Source organism: Musa acuminata, chromosome BXJ2-7 (assembly GCF_036884655.1).
Source record: "Musa acuminata AAA Group cultivar baxijiao chromosome BXJ2-7, Cavendish_Baxijiao_AAA, whole genome shotgun sequence".
NCBI lineage: Eukaryota > Viridiplantae > Streptophyta > Magnoliopsida > Zingiberales > Musaceae > Musa > Musa acuminata.
Genome location: NC_088344.1, coordinates 37,529,421 through 37,548,867, shown reverse-complemented (window position 1 = coordinate 37,548,867; position 19,447 = coordinate 37,529,421). Strand labels below are relative to the sequence as shown.

Genomic DNA, 19,447 nt, shown 5'->3' with positions numbered 1-19,447 from the left:
TGCGAATAAGGACGACGTTTAAGATATTATGAGCCATCCAACAACATCTCTCCATTTCAGCTCAACAAATATTTTTTAGTTTGATCCAGAAATTCGAGCATGAAAAAATTTATATACTAAAAATTAAAACTTTTTTTATGAATATATATAGGAAACGCAGAATCACGAAAATATATTATTCATATTTTATATATTTTCTTCCGACACATACTCTTAAAATAATTATAGTAACTTATTTATCTGATATTTAGGTTTAAAAAATGATAAGAGATTATTTGATCAGTTTTGTTCGGTCGAGAGGCAAGCCTAGGATCCTTCTTCTAACGTCAATCTGATAAGGGATCATCGATCGACCATTAATGCGACTGTGAGCTTCAAAAAAATATCTCTTGGGTAAGAGAGACCTGACGGACTTATGAGTTCTTAGTTCTCGTACTCCTTAACTAATCTGTGATAAAATGAGATGTAATATAACAAATGCATCAAGAAATTGTGACGGCAAATTAAATGTTATCAGCCGATAGCCAAATGCGGATCCATTGAATCAAGCGATGATGTAGCAAAGAAATGGGTCGCAGCATCCATTTGTTTGCACATAGCAGACCATAAAGCACATGACATTTAAGGCTGAAGTGACTTGAAAGAAAGGATGAAATCAGAGGTTGCCTTCTTAGCTTGGAAGAACACCTGACACAAAGAACGTCTCTCGTTGGGACAGAGACTCGATCACCAACCAACACGGCAATCGACAACATCACATGGCATCAGTGTCCAACATATTGCAACCTCCACCTCGGTTCACATCAGCTGGGACACCGATGAATGCTTTGACTGGATCAGACATCCATTAATGATGCCATGGTTATCCGGCTTCCGGTGGATCTCCATCACCTGCGGTAGGTGAACGCGGTGTCGATCCAGAGATCAAACGCTGGCCAACTTCTTGGGGAAGATTCACAGGCATGATCGCGTCAATTCAGGCTATGGGATTTGGAGCTGCTCTGGCTTTGAACAAGTCAAGGAATGATACTTTGTGGGAGATTTGGATCCACTGGTAGGTGAGGAGATGACAGTTTGAGGTGAGGGTGGGGGGGGGGGATGGAAGAGGAGGAGCAGACTTGCCGACTGTGCGTTTGCTTGCTGAAACATGATGAGTGATGTATGAATACTTTGTTTGAGGGATGGGAAGAATGGCAATTAAGTTTAGACAAGGAAGATAAATGGTAGTTTGGATTGCTATGGAGTTGTGCATCAAATTCATCTTGTGTGCCAAGAGACAATTAGTTTGCATATCACAAATTTCAACAGTAAAGTTTGGTGTATTTTAATAATGCTTACTAAACATGTGGTAATATCCAAAACTTTAAACCTCCAAAGATAAAAGATATCGAGAGTTTGATGGAGATGATATATATTCCATATGCTTTTTGATGGGTCAATCGAATGTGACTCAAAGTCTTGTCTCATTTCAGATAATAAGTTCCATATGCTTTTTGATACGAGAATATTTTTCGCTCATCAAATGGTAAAACATGATTATATATATATATTTTTTTTAAAGTTAACATCTTATATTCATATATTACATTAACTCATACCTCTATATCAACTAGAATATATATCTTGATTACGACATGTCTCAATAAATTCGAACGTATATTCATCCAATTCAAGTTTTTGTTATTTAGTGGCTAGCTTACGGATGACAAGTAATACTAAAAAAAATTATAACTCTATCTAATAAAATTGACATGATATCAATTAGAATATGGAGGACTAACTTTATGTCTCGTAGTACTATAAATGCTCATTTTCCTATTATAACTAAGATATACCTTGGATTCTAAATCTCTCTCGTTCTCTTTCTCTTAACCTTGTCGTTCTTGCTAGAGCTTATAAAACTCTAATTCTTTCGTAGAAAACTTTTGAAGACTAATTACATATTACCTATTGAAGTTAGTTACTTTTAATATTTCGATATCTACACTTTCAAAAATTATATTGGAATCATTATATTTATAAAAGTAAAATATTTAATCTTATTTATCTTCACATACTTAGTGGTAAACTAAAGTAAGACAAAATCAGAGACAAAATCACCGTGAGGAGAAACAACATTAAATATTTCACTTTCATAAATATAGAAATCCTAATATAACTTTTGAAAGAATAAAAATTAAAATATTAAATATAATTAATTATAGGAGATAATACATAATTAACCTAATTTTTGATCTAGCATCACAATAAATTATCTTTTTTTCTAATAATTAAAAAAAATATCAAACCCTTATCATAATTCAGGCTTTAGGACTCAGCCCATTATGAACATTTGGCCCATTATCAACATGATGAATCCATGCAACAGTCATGTTGGATCACCATCTATAATTAACAGACATAATATGCCAATTAAAACGCTAAGTTGGATCCTTTGGAATCAAACCCACCAAAGAAACCCATTTAAAAGATACATGAATCTATTTTAAGTGGGTTATATAGACTCAAATATGTAATGTTTCACTTGAGAAAGATTGGTGCAAAATTGAGGCTGTATAAGACAACAAAAACCTCAATTGTTAATCACACAAGATTATGTCAATTAGTGGAAGATAATACCATTTCATTATGTGGAAACAATATGGATTTGGTCTACAAAGGTAACAACACTTCTTTAATCAACTTCACAAAGTTACTATTATGTTATTTTTCTTTGATTTCTCATTATACAATAATAATGTTGATTAGGTGTCCACCTTCTTCACCCACCGACTCTCGTTGAACTTGGACCAGTCTCCCACTCTCCTTAAATCATTTCCAATGTAATGATAATAAATGTTTTCAAAGGTATTTTGGACAAGAAAATTATAACATTTTTCCATCATGAAAAGGAGTGTTTTCATATAATAATAATAATAATAATAATAATAATAATAATAATAATAATAATAATAATAATAATAATACATAGTATGAGATTGCACAACTTTGATCTTAAAATTAAGAAAAAAAGGTGTGTTTCATCCAACCTAACAAATTATGAGTTTTTATCTGAAATGAAAATTGTTTTTATATTTTTCTGTGATTTTTAATATTTATTTTGAAAATAATTACTTTATATGTTATTGTTTCAGAGGCATTTTTAGTATAAATAAATAAATAAATAATGAGAACGGTGCCTCGTAAAACAAGAACAATACGGCAATCGTATACGTGTACGTATTTATGCATGCCTAGTGTAGTGTGCGTCGGGTGTGGGTGGGTGTTCGCTAAGGTGCGCCGTTTCGGCCTTCCGGCCTTTTAGAGAAGGGAGGGGACAGAGAGGGAGAGCGAGCACTGGTTCCCTCGTTTGGTAACGTCCTCTTCCCGCGACGCGCAGCAGCCGCCAGCATCGCCGCCACTGTGGAGGAAGGAAGAAGGAGAGGAAGGACAAATCATGGGTTCGTCTCCTCCAAGCCTTTTCTCTCTTTCACATCCTCGTTCCATCTCCATTTCTGGTTTCCGTTTTGGTTCTTGACTGCACCTTTGTCTTTTCTTGGTCGGGTTGATTCTTTTGAGTTCGACATGGTCGGCTTTAGTTAGGGTTTGATTCTTCTGCGGGAATCCCTATCTGGTTTGCCTGTTTGTTGGCGGGATCTCTGTTTCCCCGATCGAATTCTTTGTTTTTGTTCCCCCTGAATCGCATGCTCTTTTCGTTGGCTGCAAAGTCTCTTCTTGGATGGGAAAGAAACAACATGTTGGCTGTACGAATTTGCTGATCTCCAAGAAATGTCGATCTATTTTTACAGATGGAGATTTGAGTTCCTCGTGGGACAGCGACGATGAATACGAGAAGTTTATCCGAAGGATGAACCCTCCGAGGTATATGATTTCGTTCCGGATTCGCCACATAATTAGTCTTGGTTTCCCCTCTTTTGATCCTCAAGTTTTCTGATTCCCTCATCTGCTCCTCTCCTCTCCTCTCCTTAGGGTTGTTGTGGATAACGATTCCTGCGCAAATGCGACCGTCATTAGGGTTAGTTTCGATTATTTCCCTGCTAAGTATCTCTTGGAGTTCGCATCAGGGTTTGTGTTTGACGATGACCATGGTTTTGCTTGTTTGTAATTGTCATAGGTTGATAGCGCAAATAAGTATGGGATCCTTTTGGAAGTTGTTCAGGTCCTTATGGACCTAAATCTCATCATCACTAAAGCTTATATATCCTCCGATGGAGGATGGTTTATGGATGGTATGTCATGGGCTTCATAGCTCTTCTTGGTCTGTGACTCTTGTCTTTTCTGTACTGCTTCAACTTGGGTAGTCTCTACTGATCGGAAATAAACTTCTTGAATCTCCACAGTATTTAATGTGAGGGATCGAGATGGAAATAAAATCGAGAAAGAAAAGGATCTGGATAAAATAAAGAATTTCATTCGCAAGGTAGAGGATTCATGCCATTCTCATGCTTTGTTTTGTTTTTATTACCAAGTGCATTTGATAAGTCCAAGCTTTCTTTATAGTCCCTGGGGGAGGATTCTTCTTTTGTACCATCCCGGAGGAAATCTGTAGGTTTCACACCTTCCTCCGATCACACATCGATCGAGCTGACCGGGACAGATCGTCCGGGCTTGCTATCTGAAGTGAGTGCAGTGCTCACCGATTTAAGGTGCAATGTGGTGAGCGCTGAGGTGTGGACGCACAATAGCAGAGCTGCAGCGGTCATGCAAGTGACTGACGAGGAGACAGGTTCAGCTATTACAGACCCTGAAAAGCTTTCCAGAATTAAGGAACTCCTTTGCAATGTGCTCAAAGGGAACAATAGAAGTAGGGAAGCCAAGACAACGGTTTCTGTGGGTGTGACACAGACAGAACGAAGGCTCCATCAGTTGATGTTTGATGATAGGGATTATGAAAGATCTGATGAAGATAGTAGGAACGAGCATCACCGGCCAAAGGTTACTGTTGTTAATTGGTTTGACAAGGACTATTCTGTGGTTACAGTACGCTGTAAGGATAGGCCAAAGCTTCTCTTCGATACAGTTTGCACTTTGACAGATATGCAGTATGTGGTTTTCCATGGAAATGTGGATGCAGAGGGCCCAGAAGCTTATCAGGTACTTTATATTTGCTAATTGTTCGGCTTTCGTTTTGGTTTAGCATGCGGAAATAAGCTCTGTTACAAATGGGGTGATCCTTATTTTGATATCGTTTTATCATCCCGAAGGAGTACTGTATCAGGCACGTGGATGGGTCCCCGGTAAACTCAGAAGCTGAGAGACAGCGAGTAATCCAGTGCCTTGAAGCAGCCATAGAGAGAAGAGTATCCGAAGTAATTTTTCTAGTGATGTTGGTTCCAATTCTGAAGTTTAATTTTCTTATTCTAACTGTATATGCATGTTGGTGATCTCAACCTTTGTTTTCTTGCTGTTATGATTGTTTAATTGCTCTAGTCATTCCCATTAGTTGCTTGTGTATGTTCTTTCTACTTGCAGAGAATAAGAGAAGATGATATCTAATAGTTAAGCCGCTGCTTAACCTAACTTCTCACATTTAAATATTACATAATTTGCATACTAGATGTTTACAATAGGATTCAAACACAACTTTGTCGCCGGTGCACAAAACACCTTAACGGTTAAGATGTTTCATCAGAGATGCTGCTTGGCATAACTTTAGCTTTCATGGTCTTTTGCATTTGATCCACTTCATTTTATTTGCATGTCCATTGTCGGTTCCAGTGAGTTATTATGGAACAACATGGAAGACATTAGAACGTTGTCCAAGGGAAGATTTTTTTGCATGTTTTTAGAAATATAAGCTTAAATGTTTTCAACCCATTATTTTCAGTGTCTCATTTTCTTCTTTTCAATGTGTCGCTATAAATATTCTTATTTTTCTGGGTCTGGCATAAAATTAAGAAAGAGAAAAGGGAATCATATGCATTTTATTTGTTGATTACCATTGGTGATGGTTCTGTGTGATTAAATGCATTCATTTTTTTTTTTTCATGACATCTCATGTTACCTTTAGTGATTGTTTCACAATGTATTTGAAGTATCATTATTGTTCATCTTTCGTATGTGCAATCAATGGCTTTCAGGGTCTGAAATTGGAGTTGTGTACAAGTGATCGAATGGGTTTGTTAACTGACGTCACAAGAATATTCCGTGAGAATGGCCTGTCCGTCACAAGAGCAGAAGTGACCACAAGAAGTGGTAAAGCCATCAACACATTTTATGTCCGTGATGCTGCCGGAAACCCAGTTGACCCAAAGACATTGGATGACATACGGGCAGAGATAGGCCAGACAGTGCTCCAAGTAAGAGGCCATGCCGATCACCTTAAATCTCCACAAGGGTCTCCAACTCGATTTCTGTTTGGCGGTTTATTCAAGTCTAGATCTCTTTACAATCTTGGATTAATCAGGCCTTACACATAGGTTTCTTTGGATCAGCCATGTACATAATTGTTTGCCAGTGTTCCGACTCCCAGACGCCTTGACAAAGTTACAGAAAACACTGGAAAGTGAAGCATGCTTGTAAACATTTGAAGAGTATTGGCTGCTACCGAAGATGGCAGGAAAGTGGATTTGAATCATGTGTTGTAAACATGCTAGGAACCATGAAAAAAAAGCCTAGGAAATCCATATGATGTACATACAAATGTGAATATCATTTCACATTCACAGTTCATTCTTATCTCTCTTTGTTCTTGTGGTTTTATGCTGGTGATATCAAGTGCTCGAAACATTTAGTGACAGCCACACGTCATTGACATGGTATATGTTCTGTGATGGTGATGTAGAGAGCAAGCATTCGTCGTTTGAGAGCTGAGCTTGTCGATATGCCCATGTGACAGCTATAAGATTTATGTGATATTGTTCCTTAAAAGGAGATTCTATACAATTTGTGTTGAATAAGCTTCACAGAAAGAAGGCAACTTGAATGGATGAAGTAATATAAGATACCTTGCTAACTGTTTGTATAAATGCCCAGCTGGCGATAAAGCTTTTTTTTTTGGCTCTCAGGATCCGTCCAGTATTGGAACGGTCAAGAATCCACTTAGCTTGAACGATAAACGGCGTCCATAACTGATGAGTGACACCACTGTTGATTTCTGACTGCGTTCATAATGCAAGATTATGAGATTACGAAGGATCAATATAAACAATAATTTCATGATTATGAACAAAGACACAGTTTCCGTGATTCGAGTACCAATTATATTCAATATGAAGGTGCATTCGGATATGGCGTGGGTTGGTGGTGGATGATTGATCGAGTGTCGGGGAGGTGGAAGATGAGTATTGACTTGTGGATGCTTCTTCCAAACCGAGTGAGCCATCGCACAAAGATATTGACCAGCACGGGGGTATTGGATGACAAGTGGACTCCAGTGACTCACATCACGATGACTGGGTGGTGGCATGGGATATGGGAAGCTGTAAACAAATGGAAGCCAACCAAGTTGGAACCAATCGACAGAGGGGAAGGTGGTGGGTGGTGGTGCCCTTTGGGACTCCCAAAGAACACTCGACTTGTATCCGGATACACGATCGGTAGGTAGCTTTCACTAAGCTACTGGTCCAAACGTCTCTCGAAAATGCAGCTCAATTCTCATCTTCTCTTCCACATAAAAGATGATGATGAACAAGGCTTTGTTCAGTTGGAATGAAGCAGGTAGAACAGGAAGTTTCTGTACGAAACTGGAGCTCTCCACGTAGCTAGCCATCACACATGGATGGGATGATTCACGCCAATCAAAGACCAAGTAGAGAGAGAAACCGAGGAAAGCCATGGTGGGTGTGACTGGATTTGGCCCCCTGTGCTGCGGGACGTCGGATTAGTGTAGGCCTTCTACTTTTCATGCTTAGGCATCACAGAACAGCACCATGGACTGAGAAAATACTACTTTTCTTTAGGAAAGGGGATGTAGGTGTTGTTCATTTCATGATTCCCTTCCCTTCCCTTCTCAGAAAACATTCTTTTTGGGTGTTTTAGTTCTACACGGATGTCTTTGCATGGGGGCGTCTCATGCTTTCCTTTCCTTAATGGCCACCTCAAGAAAGAGCTGAGCTGTTGTTACGAGGAGAGTCAAGACAAGAGCTCCCCGAAGAAGAATTTATGGTTTGAAGAGATTCCACCATGGAAGATGCTCGAGAGCATGAGTGGATCATGTGACATGATAAAACATTTGTAATGTATATCGATTAAGATGAGACTCACATGATGCCCCAAAGCAGCCTGATGTAGAATATTGTTTGATCTGTATAGAAAGAGAAACTTCGTGCACACATCATTTGGTCATACAGAAAAAGAAGCAAAAGATTCCTTTCCTACTTTCTCATCCAAATTCCTTCCAAAAGCTAAATCCGAGTCAGATAATAATTGAAGAACGAACCTTATGGTGTGAAGAAAAGATGACAATTATGGACTCTATCTACCCAGAAAAGACAAATGACTTAACATGTCATGAATAAAATTAAGATTTTTTGTACTTTTATGATGGAAATACTTGTCAAGAAACCAATTGCAAGGTAGCATCACTACATCTAAAAGACTACTTTGTGGGTACGTAGACCTACCTACCTTGTTGAGTGTGCAACAAAACGTGTCCACATTATTAGACCAAGAAAAGGGCCTCAAACATAAAAGAATAAGATAGAGTAGAAGAAATCTGCCATTAACAATACTATTACCTAAAGACTATTACCTATCTTCTCTTTCTGACACTTTATGGTATTTGTTTGTGACAGTTTTGTCAGAAGATATATAAAAAAAATCTAACAATTAAATCGTTAACGATGTTTGGTCCAAACCCTTATTGGAGCATCCAAGGTGATGATTGAGGTGGCTCCGATGTAGAAGTGTTGGGTTCGCGAGACACCGTGTGTATTAAGACTAATGTCGGAAGAAATTTTTATACCTTAGTAGTGATTGATATCTCTTACTAGTTGTGGGTTTTTTTTTGAAAAATTGAGTCCCCTATATAACATTGGGCATTAACTTTTATACCTAACCTTTGAAGGGACAATCTATGACCACCCCAATATCTCCCACTTGGTGTTTTCTCTGCATGGGTAGTAGGGGGAGACAATCTCAAACGGTCTATCTTAAACTTTTGTCCACGCAGGTAAATGAATAAAGAATGACCTAGACGTTTTCCATCCGTGATAGTTTTTATATGACGATTAGATGATGCTTGGTCGTTAATATATTTCTTATCATTTGTACCCCTCCCAAGTGTACTTCAAGGCTTTTGTTAGAGGGGTTCGAAATATGATGTTTAATTCATCCAACAATCTTATTGCCAATCTACCCCTTTGTGGATTCAAAAGGACACATGTTGGTCAAACAAAAATTGGGTTTTCTCGACTTATATATCTCGTATTTCGCCATATGTCATCCGAATGGATTTCTCTTATCTTAAGTTAGGTTTTCTTGATTTACACACCTCGGGTGCATTTCACCTTATGCTTTTATTATAGCGGATTTCTCTTGGCTTAGGTTTGGTTTTCTCGACTTACACGTCTCGGACATATTTTGCCCTATGCCTTCGTCGTAACAAATTTCTCTTGGAATGGATCGAGTTTTTTCAACTCTTACGTTTTAAGCATATTTTGCCTTACACTTTTGCTATAGTGGATTTCTTTTGGCTTAGGATGGGTTTCCGAGTCCTCCCCTCATCGTGGTGGGCTTTAAGTTTTTCCTCTATCGTAGTAGATTTTGGATCCTTTTGCTATTAATGTCTCTTAGGAATTACCCTGAAGAGACTCTTATCTTGATCGTAGGAGAGAGATTGACATCCTCATAAATTACTCCTCTCTTGTAGGGCGGGATTCATTCTTCCATTTGAGCCTCCAAAGACTCCAGTCCTCAAAGCCTCCCTAGAAGCTTTTAGCCTTGCCCCTAGGGCCTCCTTAGGAGCACTCTCCGCCTCCTTAGGATTGGTTGGTTTTTGAGTCCCTCATCTCAGCGTTAATTCTATAGTAAATCAATTGTTAGTCATCCTACTCTTTTATCTCAGGTTGGAATGTCTTTTATTTATTGTACAAGTTCCTTCCGATCTTCTAGTTGCAAATCAGTAGAGGTCTATGCTCCGTCTTTGGACAATCCAAGGGTGGAGAAGGTTGTGTCCTCCCCTTTATTGGAGGAGGCATCTCCCGTGAACTTGAAGGTTTTTTTAGGTTTAGAGTTTATAAGAAGTTCACTTGATTATGACTCAATTGTGAGTGTATCTCTCCTGGATTGCTTGCAAACTATATATTGTATCTTGGCTAAGTTTGATCTATAAGTCCATAGACTCGGTCAGCACTCTTTCAACCCCATGCTTGAGTCTTTTTGCTTATTTTGCAATATCTTCAAAGTGGGACTCCATCTTTCCCTCCACCCGGTAATAGTATCTTGTCTCCAATGGTGGGGGATTTAGCCTTCCCAAATAACAACCATCATCCTTATGTAAGACCAATGTCACGAGAAATTTTTCACAATCCTTACATAACATGTGTTATGACACTCACCCATTTGCATAAGACCAATGTCAGGAGAAATTTGTCGACTCAATTCCTATGACACTCAAGTTAGTAATCGAGATCTCTTAGTAGGTGAGATTTTTTCTTTTTAAAGAAAGCCTCAAACATAACGTCAGGAATTAGCTTTTATACTTAGTCTTAGAGAGGATAATTTGTAACCACCTCAATATCTTTCTCTTGATATTTTATCCACGTGGGCAGTAGGGGCAATAGCCCCGAACAACCTGTCTTAAACTTTTGTCTACATGGACAAATGAGTAGAGGCGACCTGTACCTTTTTCATCCACCATAATTTTCACGTGATGCTTACATGTTAAATTATGATTGATTTTTAATATATTTTCTTTCAATTAACAAAAGACTCTGGGCACTAAATCAATGTACCATTGAAAGTAAAAAAAAGATCCAAAACCTTAAGCAGCTGGTTACTGCTTTGCAGTGCCACCAAACAAGAAAGGTCGAAGTGCAGAGTACGAGGTAGATTAAAGCCTGAATCACTGAGGTGGCAAGCAAACGGCTGATTCGTGTTGTATGACTTTTGCCGAACAAGATCAAGCAGAAGAACCCTAGTTCTTGCTGATCATTGCTGTCCAAGTTTCTGCAATGCAGTATGTTGGATAGCTTCCTCGATGATTGTCTGTGTCGGACCAAAAAATAAAATTCTTTTCGCAAGCTTCTTGTTTCAATTTATAACATTTGAACATGTTTATCTTACAGTATGAGATTAGGATTATGAGAGACTTCAGCCAAGAGATTACTCATGGACAAAGTTGAAGAACACATCAAAAAATTGGACTAAGCCTCATATATACCATGATATGATAATTGTGCTGAGTTTTGATAAAGGTGTTAAACCCGTAAATGAGAGAGATTACAATACACCGTAACAAGGATGTCAGACCCTTAAGTCTGACCGACAAGAGGATATATTACTCTTCACCTAAGCTAAACAACTAATAAAATTAACATATCAATTATCACATGAAAGATCATGACACATAAAATAGACAATTCTTTGGTGCTACTAGTGACAACAAACTTAGCCATGCGAAATCTTATTAACTTGTGTGTATATTTATTTATTCGCAGCACAGCATTATGTAGTCGCTGCATGAATCCACACTCAGAATAAAGACGCATTTTATTCTTCTTCTATGCGAGAATAAAAAGAAGTAGAAAGATTTGAAGTCAAAGACGATAAATTTTCAAATCCATCTCGAGATGAATCCATAGCCTTCTGTGGCTTCATTGTTCCAAGGAGCTGTGCAGGATAGATTGAATCTGCAGGTAATTGAAGAGAAAACTATCATGATAACCTTAATGAGTTCCTTTTTCCTCCATCTGCTGAGCTTTAAAAGAAGGGGCATTACCCAGTTTGCAAGGGTGGTTCTTCTCCTTGGGACTTATAGAATCCTGCTGCTTGAGGAGGCTCATTAGCTGCACTGCTATCGCCATTTGGCCATGACAACTGGAGCAGATTTGGTGAACCAGCTTCTTGCAACTGTCATCAAAAGCTTGCAATTTTAAGTGGGTAGTCATTTGTAATTTGCGTGATCCTGTAGTAGCAAACAGCTCAACACATCCATCATATCTACAACTTATACTACATGAATAAAATATTAGTCACAGCTTTCTAAATTGTCCTCGATACAAATGAGAATGGTAATCTTAAGGTGCAAATTTGTGGGAAGGAAATATTGTCAACCATCAATCACAATTATCATACTACCTGCCTTCTTAGGTTTGTGTTAGCTTCTTGCAACGCTTGTTCCTGCACAAAGATAAGTTACCAAAATAACATGTTTCAATCACGCAATATACACATTTTAGGCATAATCTGTGTTATAGATCTACACTTACCTTGTGGTTAAGATCGCAAAGCTGATCAAACATAACCTGCATCTGAATTACAGACATGTTAACAAAGTTTTAGAGAGAAAAATGAATATGGCGATATCCAAAAACTAAACTTCACAATATCAGATCAAGGAATGCAGTCAAATTTGTATAGGCATAACTCTTCGAAGATTAATTGATGACAAATTTGTAAATGTGTGTAGGAATAGAATCCTTAATCTGATCTATCTTGAAATTTTACAAGTTTCTGTGAAAGCCAATGCTTATAGGACAATGACAGTGGCAGGTTCAAGTTTCTCAACCCAGAATCTGTGTTGTGAATACCGCTCCAAATTACCTTTGTTGATCTGATTTGCTTTAGAGACATCTCGATTTGGTTCTCAAGTTGCTGAAGATCGTGAATACTTAATGGCCCTAAGTCCTCGCCAAGGAGATTGCTATAATACAAGAGAAGTCCAATTATAACAACATTTAAATAGGAAGCAATGAGGGGAACAGAGATTTAAGAGTACACTAAATTATAATTGCTACTTTTGAGAATGTTGCAGATATTCGACTCTTTCCTTCAGCTTAAGATATTCTTGATAACTCATCTGTTTAGACAGCAGAAGATTGCCTAGTTAGATATCCTATGCTTAAGCAAGTTGCAGCTGTTGCCAATAGATGCATTTATAAAAAATGAGATGCTTACAAACCTAAAGATACTTAAGAGAAATTAAAAACTTGAATACAAGATAACTGAAATCTCTCTTGCATGAACACATGTCTAAAAGAATTGTAATCTTTAGGATCTGAAGAGATATGAAAGGTTACCGAAGAAGATTACATGAGTTATGAAAAATAAAGAGTCAATAGTAAATTTTATAGGTTACAATGTATGAATGCAACCATTAAAATGAGTGTTATAACTCTCATCTAGGCTCTATAAATAGATGGAATATTTCATGATCAAGTAGAGAAAGAGTGAATCAATAAGAAGTCTAGAGACTTGTCTAAAAAAAACAGGAGAAATAAAGTTTTCATTTGCCTCTTACATCGAATTCTTATTAATATTCCTCTCTATCTTCTTTTCTTTTCTTATCAAAGATGAGTTGGGAGGTAGAAATAACCTAAGAAACTTTATATATATACATATATATATATGTATATATATATATATATATGTGTATATATATATATATATGTGTATATATATATATATATGTGTATATATATATATATATGTGTATATATATATATATGTATATATATATATATACATATATATATATATATATGTATGTATGTATATATATGTATATGTATGTATATATATGTAAAATATACGTATATATACATATACACACATATAAATATACATATACATACATACATACATACATACATACATACATATATATATATATATATATATATATATATATATATATAATAATAATAATAATAATAATAATAATAATAATAATAATAATAATAATAATAATAATAATAATTTGAGTGCACTAAAGTTGAGATGTCCAAACCTCAAGTGTCATATCTAAGAGCTATCTTTCAAGCATTTGTTATCAATATGCTTTATATTTAATATAAATAATTAGCTATTTGCACTTGTGTAATTATTTTTATGCTTTAATTTCTTAATATAAGAGTTCTAATATCCAAGTGCACATTATATTTTTTTTCTCCAAAAGTTGTCCGAAACTTGAAATGTTTATTTTCATGGGCACATAATAGACATTAGAAATAAAATAATAATTTTTATTTTTAGCTGAAATAAAGATTTTACCTTTTTCTTTCACTTTCATTTTTGAGAAGTCTCTAAATGAAACTTGTTCATTGACTTCTCAAAGATAAAAGTCATCATTGCTCATTCCAAGTTTCTTTTACTTAGAATAAGGATTTTATCTTTCCCCTTCGTCTAGCTCCAAGAAATTATGCTTGTGCTCATATGTGTGATTGTTTGCTCTACTATCCAAGCACCAAACATCTTCATTGTGAATATCTCGTTCCTTTGATGCTAGCAATAAAATATGATCGTTCTTCTTTTCATCCTTTTTCATATAGTTAGCCTTCTCCAACTTGGTTAGAATCATTATACTAATATTTCAATGAATAATGATCAATTTTATTGCAAAGTATAGCAATGAACTTTGGAATTATCATATCTTCTTCCTCTTAAAGAACCACCTCTTTCTCCTATTTTGGGGAATTCTTCATTATCATTATTATATTGTGCTTGTCCTCGATCTCTTCCATGACTTCTATTATGGCCTTGACCATGGCCACAACTACGATCATGACTTCTTTGGGTTCTTTCTCCTTTAACTTCTTCTTTGTTGTCTTTTAGGGAAAGCTCGCTTTGAAGAGCTTGTTTCATTTGATCTCGCTTCTTCTTTTGTATTCTTTGTTCATAAGCTTGTAATGAGCTCCTTAGGTCATCAACGGTCATGGTTTTAAGATCCTTTGACTCTTTTATGGCTACCATAATATACTTGAACTTTGTATCTATGGATCTTAGGATTTTCTCTGTTACTCAATTATGAACTCCGTCTCATTCATCTTCAATACTTTAAACTCACCCTTTAGAGTTTGCAGCCACACATTCTCTACCTTTTCTATTACTTTACTGGAATTTTGAAGGATCTCCCATACTTGAACCTTCTCGAATGCTCCTTCATCATGCCCTTGATAAATCAAGAAGAGAACTTTGCTGTATCTCTTTCTCATATCTCTCCAAGAGTCCTTTCGGTTCACTGTGAGTGTAGCTTTAATTTAGGGCTCATTGTACCCTTTCTCTATTATCTTCTACACATTTTGTGATCCAAGCAAGGCATTCATTTAGACACTCCAATTTTCATAGTTAGTGAGATAGGGATAGGAAATGATACATTGGTAATTATCTTGAATAGCTTGGCTCTGATACCACTTTGTTAGAAATGTGGTGGAGTTGTAGAATAAGAATAGTAGAGGAAGAAGATTAGGTACTAACTTTGTTAGGTTTAAATATTCAAACTTATATTCACAATGACATCCTCTCATCTATAAAATAGGAGATGAGAGTATAAGATTACATTCATAAAGGACAAAAACTAAGGATTTTTTTCAACTTTTAAGAGGATATTTTTTCTCTTTACAAGATATCTTGACAACTTCCTATATATATCAACTTTTTGAGGGATTACAACATCATCCAAAAGGATTTTATCTTCTTCCAAAATATTCAAGATTTTTTTTAAAGAGATCTGTCCTTTTCAAAATGATCAAAATTTTTCTTCATCCAAGATGATCAAGTAAGATCGTCTTCAATTTAACTAAGCTTAATTTCAACGAGCAAGACCGAAAAAAAAAAGTGAGCTTGAATCAATTCTATGTTAATTGAACAATAATAATTTATCTACTAGATTTAATGGTGAACAAAATGCAGCATGATGACATAAACACATTGTGTGACGACTTTCTTATATGAATTTTCAGATGAGATCTTGATTCACTGTTAAAGAACAATTTAAGAAAGATTGCAAAGTATAAGAAGACTAAATTGAAAGACAAAATTTCATCGAATGGAGATAAAAGGAATAACAGTACTCTTGTTATGTCTGAGAAATGTACAGAATTTATATGTTAACCTGTGGCTCATTTGATGATAGTGTATGTTCTGACGCATTATATCTGCAACTTCGATACCTTTCAATTGTCTCGAGTACGCTGAAATCAAGTTGGAAAAGAAAAGGCAAGTGATGAAGAGGTTGTGAAGTTTACACAGTATACAATTTGATGTCTGAAGAAAATGGCATATCAATAACTTATATAAAGACACTGGCATAGAATATAAATGGTAAATTTATATCTCATCTATGATGAATCCATGCCTAATTTCTCGGCTAAATGTTTATGATGAGTTCCCATTGGCAAAATGTAACAAATGCAAACATCTTTTTCTATTTATTTAGTGCAATCCACCTTGAAATAATAAATATTGGTCAGTGGTGCATAGTTTTTTCAAGTGTAGATAGCAAAAGTCAACCCACAAAACACCATCCTTCATGGCGTTCATTAACATGCCCAACTCTAGGTTAAGAGAAAATATTTGTCACACAAACATAATGGCTATGCACTAAATTGTTCCTCAATTCAACTTGACACTCCAATCGGTCACAAAATTTAGGATCCGCACACAGAAGTTGTGAAAGATGATAGAAAACATATCAGCAACACAGTTACACTTCAAGATTTAGGTGCTTTCGCTGGTGTGTTCTCTGTGTATAGTACAATGGATATTGATTAGATGCGCTAAACTGCCTTTGTAAATGCATATGAATCACCAAACTTATCCATCTTAACTTACAATAAGTCAATGTCCACAAGTACACCATTAATCTTTTATCTTTCCTAGAGATCCCTGATGTTGTATATATGTTATACTTCAGTCTCATCCTATGTTGTTATATATTTTCTGCAGTTTATGTTATAAGAATTACCTTAGCACAAAGAGATCTAAAGCAGTAATCTTGGGTGACGTGAGCTTAAACACATCATTGAGATTACTCGTTATAGCAGAATGACCACTAATATATGGACAAACCTAAAATTTCACATGAAAATTGAAAAAAAATTGCATGGCTACTAACATGAGATGTCATGATGGAAAGTTATCTGTTTTTGGATCATTTAAATGGAATGTAGTTTAACTTTAACACATGGCTGATTCTAATTCCATTAATGAAACTATTTATGTTAGTTTTAAATTATGAATGACACCTCTTGTATTTTGTAGTATAAAGATTTAACAACAACTTTCATTTTATAGCTCAATTAAATGGTCTAAGTTCATCTTTAATTTTTGTGAATGTTTGTTGGAGACAAAAGGTGAAATCTCAATTTTTCTGTTGACCCTCATTGTTCTGTCACTGGAATGGGCATGAATGCAAGCATGATTTAGAGAAAACCAAAATTAACCTTTTCAAAATTCATTAATTTTGCTTTAGTTGATTGATCATTACTAGCATAATCCAACTGCTTTGAATTTTCTTATTAAGTTACTAGTCTTCTAACTATGTTATTGTCCATTATCATATAATCCTTATGATCATTGTTAAGCTAGTCGAGAAATCAATGGCTAAGAGTACTACACAAGTCAATCTAGATTTCGTATTCGTACACATGAACAGATGTCTTTTCGCATGATGCTTCATTTCTTTATGTCCATGTCAATTTGCTGCTATGGTGTCGAAAGAACCATCATCAACACATTGGTGTTGATTGTAGGAGGTGTTCACTTATATCTTCTTTTCCATCTTTTTCCTTCCATGATTAAACTACGCTGACATCTTGGATCAAACCCATGCAAACATATACTCTATTCTGTCAATCTAAGGGTGTAACCACTAACCACAATGGATTTTGATCAGAGAGCTAGCAAGTGAAGTAACCACATGGATTTTAAGTTTTCAATGGGTTGGCATGCTCTATATTGTTGCCTAATTACACTTTGTGGTGTTATAAATACTTGAATAGCATTGTTTCATGAGATACATGTTTTTTGTTTGATGTTATTGCATACTGTACAAGTGTCTTGCCCACGTTATATTAACTTGTTTTTTATTTCATGTTTAGCTAAATGTATATTAATTCTGTTTATCTTCATGCTAACTATCAGCAAGCTCATTTTTGTATCAGGTACTAGCAAATGTGGACACATCCTTTCAGACTTTGGGTAAAGATTCCATGTAGAAACCACAATGTAAGAGAGCAAGAACTATAGCATTATAGAGAAGATACAGGTCAAATCAATTGAATACACGTGTTGACATGTAGAATGAGGACGATGTAGCTCTCATAGCAGAGAAGACACGCACAAAACGGAGCAAGCATGTGTTTCTCCATATGAATAATGATCGCATAAGAGGACGGACGATAAAGGGCACAAATTAAAGAGGAAAATAGACATGTAACAATCAAAAAGGCAACAAAGAAAGGTTGGAGAACCGATGACAACCATACGGAGAAAAGAGGACCAGTACTCAAACTGAAAAGGTGGAACGAACAAGATAAAGAAAGCCCTAATCTTTTGTAAGCCCTTCTTGTGTAAGGTGACATATTCCTCTTACCCAACAAAGATCTCTTCACATACACTAAAGAAAGCGAATCTAAAATCTACAGAAACGGACCATAGTACCAGATTAGTATCCAGAGAACCATGGAACTTTGCTATGGCACTCTGGGTGGATGCTCAGATGGAACAGTAAACCCTAAGATCTAAAAGAAACAGCACTAGCAAAGTACTTCCGAAGTAATCGGTGATGCAAAGCCCCTACTGATTACACCATCGATCGACATCCGTTTTCCACTCTCAAATAAATGACAAAATAAACCAAAGAAGAAATGAAGTAAATGATGGGAAAGGTACAAATGAAGAGTTGTATTAAGCCGAAATCCAACAAAGAAACATTTCTTTGAAGTCTTTCGTTTGAGAAAATGACGCCTTTTTTTCGCTGGATCAAAAGAGTTGAAGACGAAAGCAAAGCGGCCAAGAAAAGGACAGAAAGGAGATCGGAGAGCTCACTCGGGAATTAACAGCACGAACATTGGCGTGGACGTGAACATAATACCTGGAGCTGCTGCAGAACTCGAAGAGGCGGCCGCGGCTGGAGAAGATGACGAGCGCCACCTCCACGTCGCACAGCACCGACAGCTCGTACGCCTTCTTCAGCAGCCCGTTGCGGCGCTTCGCGAAGCTCACCTGCCGGTTGACCTTGTTCTCGATCCTCTTCAGCTCCACCTTCCCCCTCCCCATCTTATCAAAGCAATCGATCTATTTCGTCTCCCTCCTCACCTCCCTTCCCCACGATCCTTGGGTTTGATCGAGGAGGAGGAGGATGTACTTCTGCTTCTTTTCCCGTCTTTTGGGGAGGGTGCAAAATTAAATTGGAACTGCGAAGCGTGTCCGAAGGCGAACAACGTCAACACCGGCCAGCGGGGTTGGGGGGGTACGTGTCGATGTCGCAGTGGACAGCATGCTCTTGGTGGGTTTGCCGTTGGGTTCTTTGCATGGGAGTCGCGACAACCAGTTTATTTAGCAA

The 19,447-nt window shown here is 36.6% G+C and overlaps 2 protein-coding genes across 5 annotated transcripts; one reads left to right on the top strand and one right to left on the bottom strand.

Moving 5' to 3' along the window:
- The first annotated feature begins 3,265 nt into the window (after positions 1–3,265).
- Positions 3,266–6,678, top strand: LOC135617972 (ACT domain-containing protein ACR4-like). Its single transcript, XM_065118839.1, has 8 exons — positions 3,266–3,440; positions 3,789–3,861; positions 3,970–4,015; positions 4,115–4,229; positions 4,341–4,420; positions 4,501–5,094; positions 5,205–5,309; positions 6,081–6,678. Exons 1-8 carry the CDS (start codon positions 3,437–3,439, stop codon positions 6,417–6,419), a joined length of 1,356 nt encoding a protein of 451 aa, XP_064974911.1. The 5' UTR covers positions 3,266–3,436; the 3' UTR covers positions 6,420–6,678.
- Positions 6,679–11,550: 4,872 nt separating this feature from the next.
- LOC103992925 (agamous-like MADS-box protein MADS2) lies at positions 11,551–19,284 on the bottom strand. 4 transcript variants are annotated; one of them, XM_018828713.2, is made up of 8 exons: positions 18,977–19,284; positions 15,995–16,073; positions 12,900–12,961; positions 12,706–12,805; positions 12,372–12,413; positions 12,241–12,282; positions 11,882–12,012; positions 11,551–11,792 (listed from the first exon to the last, which is right to left on the bottom strand). In XM_018828713.2, the coding sequence occupies exons 1-8, from the start codon at positions 19,159–19,161 to the stop codon at positions 11,717–11,719; spliced, it is 717 nt and encodes a 238-aa protein (XP_018684258.2). In that variant the 5' UTR covers positions 19,162–19,284; the 3' UTR covers positions 11,551–11,716. The 4 variants fall into 4 exon arrangements, with proteins under 4 accessions (XP_018684258.2, XP_018684255.2, XP_064971550.1 ...); XM_018828710.2 differs by having other exon boundaries at positions 12,245–12,282; XM_065115478.1 differs by having other exon boundaries at positions 12,372–12,407.
- Positions 19,285–19,447: the final 163 nt, after the last annotated feature.